This window comes from Lynx canadensis, chromosome E2, assembly GCF_007474595.2.
Source record: "Lynx canadensis isolate LIC74 chromosome E2, mLynCan4.pri.v2, whole genome shotgun sequence".
Classification (NCBI taxonomy): Eukaryota; Metazoa; Chordata; class Mammalia; order Carnivora; family Felidae; genus Lynx; species Lynx canadensis.
Window position 1 is genome coordinate 58639246 of NC_044317.1, and position 11524 is coordinate 58650769.

The window sequence follows — 11524 nt, forward strand, 5'->3', positions numbered from 1 at the left end:
GCCACCCAGCGCCTACAGGCATTCAGGCTTGCGATCCCACCTTGAAGCTACAAGGAGTAGTGGATTGGTAACAAGGTGGGGATCTGTGTTTTTGGAGGAGCCCGTGCTGCCACGTGGCTCTTCAAATGTGGGATCATTGTTGGCTTGGCCCACAAGAGTAGTGACAATGAAAGTGTTTAGATTCCAAAGATACTTAACCAGCTCAACAGCGGGGAAAGGATGAAGGCAGGGATTAGATAAGTGGATGAGGGATCAAGACGACTTAAAGAGTCTGCCCAGGTCTCTAGCTTGGGTGGTGAGGCCAGTGGCAGGAAACACAGGTGTTTCTTTGGAGAAAACAGAATGAGTTCTGTTGGTGCTCTGACCTCTCGAAGGGCTATCTTGGGGGAGATGCTGGGCAAAGAGGAAGGTGGGCAAATCCGGGGCTCTCCCTCGTTGATAAATATACTGATCACTGGAGTCCCTTCATTTTGTCAAACTTCCCCTGATACCCATTCCCACAGGTGAAGCACACAACATCTCTGAAGAGCCAGACACTGTCCACCCCCATTGTAAAGATGAGGAAACAGAGATTTGGAGAGAGATCTGCAATTCACTGCTCCCGGCAAGACCACAGTGTGGACCCTCTACTCCCACCCCCGAAACACAAGGCTGACATAGACCCTTCAGAAAGTCCTTTAATAGGAGAACTGGAGGCTCCCCACCTCCAGCTCCCAGGTCCTCCTTTTGCCCCCGCCACGGTGACTCAGTTCATTCCACACCTGCCGTACACAGGCCAGCCCACCATGCTGCCTTCCCCAACACTTCCGTGGGATAGCATTGGGTCAGGCAGTAAGCTGTTTGCTTCAAACAGGGAGTGGAGGAGATCAGAGAAAACCGAGGCTACTCTGTAGCCCTGGGGGCCATGGGCTCTGAACCTAAAGGCCTATGATGGGGGTATTAGGTGGCTGTTTGCTGTCTGTTGTAATGTTGTTGCCTCAGAGTCAGTGGGTTAAGGAGGGCCCACCATGGGAGCAGGGAGCAACTCTTAGAGTCAAGATCCTTAGGGTCATGCTTACATCCTTGAGGCTCAAGTGCTCTCAGCTAGGACTTGGGGACCCTCTGGCTTCGAGGTGATGGGATCCCAGAGTCTCTTCATGGAGGACCTGGCAGGTGTCTTCTGCCTGAGGGTGGGTAGGCATCCCAGGTTCAGTGCAATCCAGTGAGGTAGGCAAAAGGTTCCATCCTGGTCCACCCTAGGCCCCCAAGATAGTCCAGGGTTCTGTAGATGAAGGACTGACCCCAGTTCTGCCCCTTCCATTCGACCCTGGCTCACCCTCTATGGTGCCCAGGCTCTGTGGGGACAAACTGTGTCTTGCATGAGGACAACCGAACGAGCAGGCAGCTTGGGCAGTGAAAACCAGCCTGTGTTCCTCACACATACCTGGGCATCCACACGTCTGTGTCTGTGCCTTTCTGAGTCTCATGGAGGTGCTGTATGGGTTTGTGGGTGTCCCGAAACCTGTTCTCCTGTACTAGCTGCTCATGGCCATCACTGTTAGCTCTTTTCACCTCTACCCCCATCTCCTCTCTCCTGCCTCCTTTTCCCACCCACCCCCTCCCTTGCAATGTGCCTCCTACTTCCCACGTTGATGCCCCCATGTCCCTGCTCTCCCAGCCTACTGGGCGACCTCCACCTTCACCTTTGCCGTCTCCCCTTGGCCTTCTTCCAGACCGTCTCCTGCCCCACAGCCACTCCCTGGCTCCTCGGCCCCGGAGGCCAGCTGGCTGCCAGAGTCCCCCACCCCTGGCCCTGGCCCGTGGAAGTGGGTGCGCTGGTGTTTGCGGAAGTTAGAGGAGTTGTTGAAAGTGCGATCGCACAGGGCGCAGCGGAAGGGGCGCTCCCCGGTGTGGATGCGCGCGTGGCCGCTGAGCACCGAGGACTGGGTGAAGCCCTTGCCGCAGATGCCGCAGTGGTAGGGCCGCTCGCCCGTGTGCACCCGCTCGTGGTCGCGCATGTCTGACGAGCGGCGGAACGGCTTGGCGCAGAACCTGCAGGCGAAAGGCTTCCCCACCGCCGCGCCCGCTGCCGCCGCCGCCATCACCACCTCCGACCTCTCCTGGGGCACCCCGGGCCTCTGTTCCCGAGCCGCCGCCGCCTCCGGGGGCCTCCGAGAGGTCCCCGGCTCCACCCCGTGTCGGTGCTGGTGCCGCAGCAGAGGCGCCAGGGCCTTGAAGGCCCGGGGGCAGAGGGCGCAGCGGTAGGGCCGCTCCCCCGTGTGCAGGCTGTAGTGCGCGCGGAGGCTGGCGGGGCCCGGACAGCTGTGGCCACACACATGACACCGGCTGGGGTCCCCACCCTGCCCGCCGCCCTCAGCCCCCGCCAGGTGGCCATGTTCGTGGAACAGCAGCTCAGACACCAGCCGGAAGGCAGCTGGGCACAAGGCACAGTGGAGGGAACCTGGCTCCGGGGGCTCAGGTACCAGCGTGGTGTCCGTCACCTTCACCACCTGGATCTCGATGAGGTCACTCGGGGGTGTGGCGGGCCGGCCATCATCTGGCACCAGGACCTGGGGTGAGGGGGAGAAAAAACCAGGAGCCTGTGGACCCTGCCTCAGGGCCTCACCCACAAGCCCCCCACTTATTAAAACGCCCATCTCCTATGTAGCGTGCTGGGCCCCTCAGTTTCCAGATCCTGCTCTCCATCTTCTAGGATTCTGCAGTATCCCTATCAAGACTTCCCCTCCGGTCCCAAATACATCACGGATCCAGCCATTTCTCTCCCCCACCCCAGTTAAAAGCCAATTATTTCTTGGCTTGACAACGAAAAAGCCTCCTGAAGAGAACCTCTGTTCTTATGTCTGCTGACTCCCCAAAGCAGCCTGAATGACCTTTTGAAAACGGAAATCAGGTCGTCATTTTCCCACTCAAAACTCTTCCATGGCTTCAACTGCACGTAACATCCCAAACCGCCATCATAATACCCATCGTGATCCGCCTCCCGCTTGTCTCTGACCCCAGTGTAAATATAAGCCGGCACGCAGCTGACTTCTCTCATTTACATGTAGCTCCCCTTCCCCCCCACTCTAACAGCTCACTCTTTATTTCCTTCATAGCGTGTATCACAATAAATATCCTCTATTGTCTCTCTCCCCCGCTGGGCTGGGAGCTCCAAGAGAATACAGTCCTTATCCGTCTTGTTCACCTCTCTACCCACTGAGCCCCAGGAAGAGCTCAGTAAATGTTTGTTGAATGAATGAGTGTCTGTTACTCTCCAGCCCCTAGTGGGGAAAGTTCCAAAGTCACCTGGAGCAGTCATTTCTACCCCTGCCCCCCAAGCCCCCCCTTAGGCATTGGAGACACATCACTCGGACCCTTGCAGAATCACTACTCCACCCCAGCGCGGGTGCCCCGACCATAACCACCCACCCTTGTCTTTCAGGGTCACCTTCCCAATCATCCATCCAAGTTCTCTAGCCCCAGAATATATCTGAGGCCCCGCCCCCTTAACAACACAAACTCAATCTCTGAGATTTCTCTCCCCTTACCTATCTCCTGCCCAGATGTTCCACCCAACCCCCTCCTTAGGCCACACCCACACAGGCCACGCCCCGCACCCTCATAGGCTCCGCGTTCGGCCACGCCCCTCGCCCACCCCGAGAGGCCCCACCCCCCCAGACCCGGAGCCCTAAATACGTCCCCCGCCCAGCCCTCATAGGCCCCGCCCAGACCCCGCCCCCTGCCCTGAGCCCTCTTCCCGCCTCGAGTCCCCCGCCGAGGCCCCTTCCCCGCCCGCACCAGGTCCGGCGTCTCCGGGGATCGCGGCTCCGGGGCCGCTGAGCTCGGACTCGGGGGCTCCGGGCGCGCGGCAGCCATCTTGTGCCCAGGCCCCGCCCCCAAGCCCGTGGTAGCGGCGGGAGGGGGCGGGGCTCGGGCCGGCGTCAGAGCTGCTGCGCAGGCGCACTAGCGGGCGGGGGGGGGGCGGAGCTCTACGGAGGCCGAGCCCCGCCCACCCGGAGGGAGCGCTGGGTCCCTTCTAATCACCTGTCAGCCGGGGAGGCCCGCGCGGGTGGGGCTCTGGGTGGCGACCGGCCAAGCGGAATTTCTCCTTCTAACCAGCATTAGGAGGCTCTGGCAGTCAGCCGACTCTGGCCTGAACGTCACCTTTGTTGTTTTCTATTGTTTTCCTACAGCATGTTTTTGTCGCCACCTCCGCGTGGCTCCTCGTCACAGAGCATGGCAACGTTTACGAATGTCAGGGTTTTTCCAAGTCGGTTTACAGAGGGTGTTCGGCAAACAGCGACACCGGTGGAGACGCCTGGGAAAGGCATATCGGGAGGAAAGGGCCCACCGACGGTGGGTTTGGGCAGCACCGAGGACAGGACTGGGGTCTTGATTCCTTCCCTGGCCTGGCTGTGTGACCGCGGAGAAGTCACTGCACTTCTCTGGGCCATGTGCACATTTTGTCATGTATAAAACTGTGCAGGTGTTGTGGAAAAGAGGAAAAGAGATGAGGAAAAAGGAAAAGAGAAAAAGAGATATGGAACACCTTTGAACACCCCTTAGGCAGTTTCCTTGGGAGGGCAGAGTAGGTGATGCTTAAACATCATATTAATTCCTGGATTTGCTGTTTTTCCTCCTTCTGGGTACATGATAAGATTGCACTTTCCTTTGAAGGTAGACGTAGCCCTATGGTTCTCTTTGGCCAATGGCCTGTCAGGGACAGCGATGTGCTTCAACCTCAGTTGGTCGGGAGAGCCATCGAGCCCTTGGCCAGTTTCCATCCTGCCGTTTCAGGCCAGGGATCGGCTGGTTGAAATGGTTTCCATTAGCCCGAGTTCCAGAGTGTCGACAATGAGCAGAACCTGGCGCTGAGCTTCCTTGGGGATGTAGCAGTTATTTTTATTTTTTTTTTTTAATGTTTAATGTTTTATATATTTTTGAGAGAGAGACGGAGCATGCGCGAGGGAGGGGCAGAGAGAGGGAGACACAGAATCCGAAGCAGGCTCTACGTTCCGAGCTGTCAGCTCAGAGCCCCACACGGGGCTCGAACTCGTGAACTAGGAGATCATGACCTGAGCCAAAGTCGGACGCTTAGCCGACTAAGCCACTCAGGCGCCCCTAGTTTTATTTTTTTAAGCTTATTTTTATTTATTTTGAGAGAGAGAGAGAGAGATGGAGAACAAGCAGGGCAGGGACAGAGAGAGAGGGGGGCGGAGAAAGAGAACCCCACGCAGGCTCCACACTGTCAGTAAAAAGCCCAACGTAGGGCTCGAACCCACCAAACGTTAGCAGACCTGAGCATGACCTGAGCAGAAGAGCCACTTAATTGACTGAGCCACCCAGGCGCCCAGGAGATGTAGCATTTAAAATAAACGTTTTATTTTGTGAGGCACCTGGGCCATTGCCCTTGTTACTACAGCATAACCTAGTCTCCCTACACAGAGGGGATCTTTTCTTTTTTTTTTTTAATTTTTTTTCAACGTTTATTTATTTTTGGGACAGAGAGAGACAGAGCATGAACGGGGGAGGGGCAGAGAGAGAGGGAGACACAGAATCGGAAACAGGCTCCAGGCTCTGAGCCATCAGCCCAGAGCCCGACGCGGGGCTCGAACTCACGGACCACGAGATCGTGACCTGGCTGAAGTCGGATGCTTAACCGACTGCGCCACCCAGGCGCCCCGAGGGGATCTTTTCTTTACATTTATTTTATTATAAACTATTTCTATATAAAAGGTGTTCGGAACAAAGGGTACCTGGGTGGCTCAGTCGGGTACGCGTCTGACTCCTGATTTTGGCTCAGGTCATGACATTCGTGGGATTGAGCTCCGCCCAGGCTCTGTGCTGGCAGAGCAGAGACTGCTAAGGATTCTCTCTCTCCCCCCACCGCTGTCCCTCCCCCCGCTCCATTTCTCTGTCTCTCAAAATAAATAAACCTCAAACAAAATTTTTTTAAGTAAAAAAAATAAAAATAAAAATTTTCTAATTGATTCTAATTTCTGTACTTTCAGTCTAACCTCTTTTTTTTCCTTCTCCCCTTTTTATATTTGTATACATTGATACATGCAGTCTAGTTATTGCTGGTATCAGTGCTGGTATGATATCCCACTGAGGACAATGTCATGTTACATTTATTTGTTCTCCTATTGGTGGACATTGGGCTGGTTCCAAATTTTTATTATTATAAACAGTACTACCATGTGCATTCTTGCTTACGTGTCCTTGACCCCCAAAAGAGAGCTTTCTCTATATTATGCAACTGGGAGTTGAATTTCTGGATCAAAAACTGTTACCACGTTCGGCCACTCTCCTCACTTTGGTTGCTATCAATCACTTGCTTTTGTAACACCCCACCACTAACTACCTGGGAGCTCTTTAGATCATTTAACCAGTGCTTTCTCCAGTGTGGTTTCACAAACCCTGGCATTTCTGCCTCCGTGGGCCCCTTCATTTCAAAAACTATATTTAAAATGATATTTTGTGACTGGGTTGGTGTAAAGATGAACATAAGCCAGGCTGGATTGCATTTCTGATTTCAACATTAACATATTTTTCATGGGCACCCAAAGGTGTCATGGGCCCTAGACACTGTGTGTACCTGCTGTGTCTAATGAGAAAGGCAGTCCATTCTGTTTTCTCGCTTGTAAAGCAAACATAACATAGTAGTACTTATTTAACAGCTAAGTGCTGGGTGCTCTGCTGATCAAATGAGTCATTATATGTAAAGTGTCTTGCAACACAAAGTAGGCACTATGTATTATCTATAATTACTACTGACTTCCACTTCCACCAGCTATGAATGGGAGCTCATGTTGCTTGAAATCTTTACTACTATTTGATAGTCAAACTTAAATTTTTGCCAATCTGATGGGTGTAACATGGTTTCTCATTGAAATTCCTTTTATTAAATGAGATAATTCACTGATACAGCGTCTAACACAGAGCTCATCCCTGTTGTCCTTTCTCATGGGTGGGGTCCATTTCATCTCTGCACCCTCAGAGAGAAGACATATACATGCCTCAGTGAATGTTTGGTGAATGAATGAACAAATAGATGAATGAATGAGTAGCTAAATTAATGGAGATAGAAGAATTTATGTATCAGAGCTTGAGAGAATTAAATGTTTGGAGAGGAGACAGTAGTTCAGTGAGATGAACATAAACTCTCAAGTTGGACAAACCTGGGTTCATATCATGCATCCATTTGCTATGCAACTTTGGGCAAATGATGTCCCTTCTCAGGGTCCAGCTGTCATCTACAAAGTGGGCAGCATATTGCTACTTGGCAGGACTGTATTGAGAACACCATAGGTGGAGAATGCTACGGGTCTAGCGTAATTCCTGGAATGAACTGGTGCTCAATACACGTGGGTTCCTTGCCTTTTCCCCTATGTGCCTCTGAATCCATCAGAGCCTGGAACTACATCAACAGTCTATTGCATGGTCTGATGCTAGAAGGCTATAGAATGGAAGAAAGAGTCCTGAACTTGGAAATAGAAGATGTGGGGTCTAGCCTCGCTTCTTCCTATCCCTACTGTGAGCACATCACTTCTCCTTGCTTCTTATTAAAAATTTAAAATTTTTTTAACAATTTATTTATCTTTGAGAGAGACAGAGACAGAGTCTGAGCAGGGGAGGGGGCAGAGAGAGAGACACACACAGAATCCGAAGCAGGTTCTAGGCTCTGAGCTGTCAGCACAGAGTTCAACATGGGGCTCGAACCCATGAACTGTGAGATCATGACCCGAGCCAAAGTCAGATGCTTAACCGACTGAGCCACTCATCCCTCCCCCCCCCACTTTTTTTTTAATTTTTAAAAAATCTCCTTGCTTTTTAAGTGAATTGGCTGTTAGGGTTACCCTATGACCCAGCAATTCCACTCCTAGGGATGTACCCAAAAGAAATGAAAATATTTGCCTACATAAAAACTTGTAAGTACATGCTTTGCAGAACCATTATTCATAATAGCCAAAAGTGGAAACAACTCAAATGTCTATCAATTCATGAATGGATATATATATATATCCACATATATATAACACAATAGAATATTAATTTTTATCCCATAAAAAGGAATGAAGTACTGATACATGCTACAACATTAATGAACCTTGAAAACATTATGCTTAGTGAGAGAAACCAGACACAAAACCCCGCATATTCTATTGTTCCATTCATACAAACTATCCGGAACAGGAAAATTTACAGAGACAGAAACTAGATGTGTGGTTCCTTAGGGCCAGGGGATTGCTGGAGTAGAGTTGAGGGAATATAAGATCAATAGCTAGGGGGCACAGAGTTTATTCTGAGGTGATGAAAATGCTCTAAAATTGTGCTGATGGCTGCACTTATCTGTAAATATACCCCAAACCATCGAATCATCAATTAAATGGGTAAACTGTATGGTATGTGAGTTATGGCCCAATGGAGCTGTTAAAAAAAAGAATTAGCTGACCATGATATTTTAGGATCAAACTGTAGATGATATTTAAAACTTATAAGCCTGTATGGTAGGTATATGGATGTGCAATTCTTCCAACTTTTCTCTATGGTTGTAAATTTCCACAAGAAAATGTGTGGTTGGGGGAACCTGTAGATGATTTTCATTTATTTGTTAGTTAATTAATCGCTACATCCAATGTGGGGCTTGAACTCATGACCCCGAGATCAAGAGTTGCATGCCTGGGGCACCTGGGTGGCTCAGTCAGTTAAGCGTCTGAATTTAGCGGAGGTCATGAGGTTCACAAATTCAAGCCCCACACCGGGTTCACTGTTGTCAGCACAGAGCCCGCTTGGAATCCTCTGTTCCCTTCTCTCTCTGCTCCTCTCCCCCTTTCTTTCTCTCTCTCTCTAAAATAAGTAAACATAAAAAAAGAAAACATTAAAAAAAAGAGTTGCATGATTTTCCCAGTGAGCCAGCAATGCACCCTGTAGATGATTTGTAAATTCTGACTTTTGAAAACTTCACATCAATGTATCAGACTGTAAGCTTTCTGAAGGTAGAGACCGTGGCTGTATCATTTCCCACTGCATCTCCAGCACCCACACTAGTGTCTGGGATGTTACAGGTATTCAAAAAACATTTATTAATGAGTCATTACATAAGTATGTGAATGAATAAGTCGCTGGTGATTCTGGCTATCTGAAGTCTAAATCTAATTGTAATCACCCAAGAATAGATCATCCTTGCACCTTCCTATTGGGTCTCCAGATTAAAATAATCATGACAATAATAACTAGTATTTATTGAGAGCTCACCGAGTGTGAGAGCAGGGACAGATCCAGGTTTTGTGGGGTGTGAGACTCACAAACTGAGGATACAAAAATTTAAATATGAAATAAGGTATGCATGTGAATATTTCTTTAGCATGAGAAAATAAGTTCCAACGAATTACAAACTTAAAAGGTGACAATGACCACAGACAACCCCCCAATTTAAAAGTGGGTATGGGGCACTTGTCTCTTCTCTCTGCCCCTCACCTGCTTGTGATCTCTCTAAATAAATAAATAAATAAATAAACAACAACAAAAAAGGAGAGATCAGATTATCTTTCTGTTCTGTTGATAGAAAATATTACAAAACTGTTGTTGTCATATAAAGAGCCAGTCAAAGAATATAGGGGGAAAGGATTATAGAGCTGAGTCAGACAGTAAATTCATAAAAATATTGTATCCATTTTTTAAAATGTTTATTTATTTCGAGAGGGGGGATAGGCAGAGAGAAAGGGAGAGAGAGAATCCCAAGCAGGCTCCGTGTTGTCAGCGCAGAGCCCAAGGTGGGGCTCTATCCCACCAATCAGGAGATCATGACCTGAGCCCAAGTCAAGAGTCAGGAGCTTAACTGAGCCACCCAGGCACTCCTCTGATCTCTCCTTTGATGTGGTTGATCAAAATTTTATTATTGGTAACTTAAGAAACCTTCATTGCAGACTCATCACTATTTTAGCTGTGTTGACAAATTTGGGAAAATCATAAGCAAGTTTCTTTCAAGTCTCAGCTTCATTAGCTTTGCGGTAAATCCACTTGGCGGATTTTTACCCACTTTTAAAGGAAAGAGAAAAAGAAATCAGCTCTGCCATGTGTGAAGGAGAATCCTGGTAGATGAGGCTGGGAACCCGACAGGACCCTGACCGTGAGGGCCCTGCACTGCCCCTTTTAGGAGTCCTCCTGTCACTTTCTACCTCAGCTATTTCAAGGGAGAAAACCCACAGAGATTCCGGAAACTCAGGGGCAAGGGCTTGAGATCCACTTGAGTCCTGGCTGACCACGTCTGAGCGACTTCCTTCCCCATTCTTGGCCGCATTTTCCCTGGTCTGTGTCACGAGGTGGGCATTTTCCCGATTTCCCTGCGTGTCTCCAGCGCCGTCAGAACAAAAATGAAACAAGAGGCGGGAAGTTCATCTGGAGACAGGGATCTTTCTTGGGATACCCAGTTCCTCAGGGCTGGGCAAGCGGAAAGCGGATCCTTCCTCTGTGCTTCGTGTTTCCAGCCGGAGCATTTTCGCAAAGGGCCTGAACGGCGCGCAGGCTTCCCAGGTTGTCTCCCTGGAAGTCACGGTCCCTCCTTCCCCGGGCCCTTCTTGCAGGCGCTCTCCCAGTGGCCGCCGCTTCCCGCCGGCCGGACCAGAGAGGCTGCCCCAGCTCGTCTTCCACGGGCGCTAGAAGCCGACGGCCGGGATTGAGTTATTTAGAGAAAGTGGGTACGGGGAGCGTTGCGGGGAGGGCGAACCACAGAGAGAGTGGCGACGGGTAGAGAGCAGCCAGGGTGGGAGGGAAACGTGTGTGCAGAAGGGCTGGGGAACACCATAGAGAGGCGGGCGGAGGCTGGAAGGGCCACGGTGGTGGAGGGAAGGCGATCGGCCTCCGAAGGCCGGAACCAAAGCTATAACCACGGACACCCTTGGCTTAAGGGATTGGGGGGGGGGGGAGCGGAGGGGGGAAGGTCACTACCAGTGTGCGCTTGAGCAGTGAACTCCCTCTCTCAGCCTCAGTTTCCTGTCCTGTAAAGCGGGAATGGTCATGCGTTACCTCGCAGGGTAATCAAGTAGAACCAGGTATGAAAGCGCCAAGTAATGCCTTTGCACGGACATGGTGGGCCACGCAGGGGCTAATGCCGTTATTGTTCTCGCGTGACGAGTTCCTCTCTGCAGCTCTGAAGTTCTTGAGGACATTGACATCAGCCTGGGTGGCTCAGTCCGACTCTTGGTTTTGGCTCAGGTCATGACCTCGTGGTTCATGAGATTGGCTCTGCCCTGACAGCGCGGAGCCTGGCTGGGATTCATCCGTATTCTCTCTCTCTCTCTCAATTAATAAGTGAACTTAAGAAAAGAGTCTCTAAAATCAGCCAATGGAATCGGAAAAATGAGAATTTAGGGCTCCTCGTGTAATCGCTCTTGAAATCTCTCTATGTCTACCACCCCTTCTCTAGCTCGGACCTCATGCTTTCTCATGTTTGGATTTCAGCATCGGCCCCTCTCTGGCCTCTCAGTTTCCACTAGCCCACCAACACAGTCTGGCAGAGCTTTCTGAAACTCAGATCTGATCT

The 11524-nt window shown here is 50.5% G+C and overlaps 1 protein-coding gene across 1 annotated transcript; it reads right to left on the reverse strand.

Moving 5' to 3' along the window:
- Positions 1 to 864: 864 nt before the first annotated feature.
- On the reverse strand, positions 865 to 3868 carry ZNF784 (zinc finger protein 784). Its single transcript, XM_030297657.1, has 2 exons — positions 3778 to 3868; positions 865 to 2549 (listed from the first exon to the last, which is right to left on the reverse strand). The coding sequence occupies exons 1-2, from the start codon at positions 3853 to 3855 to the stop codon at positions 1659 to 1661; spliced, it is 969 nt and encodes a 322-aa protein (XP_030153517.1). The 5' UTR covers positions 3856 to 3868; the 3' UTR covers positions 865 to 1658.
- Positions 3869 to 11524: the final 7656 nt, after the last annotated feature.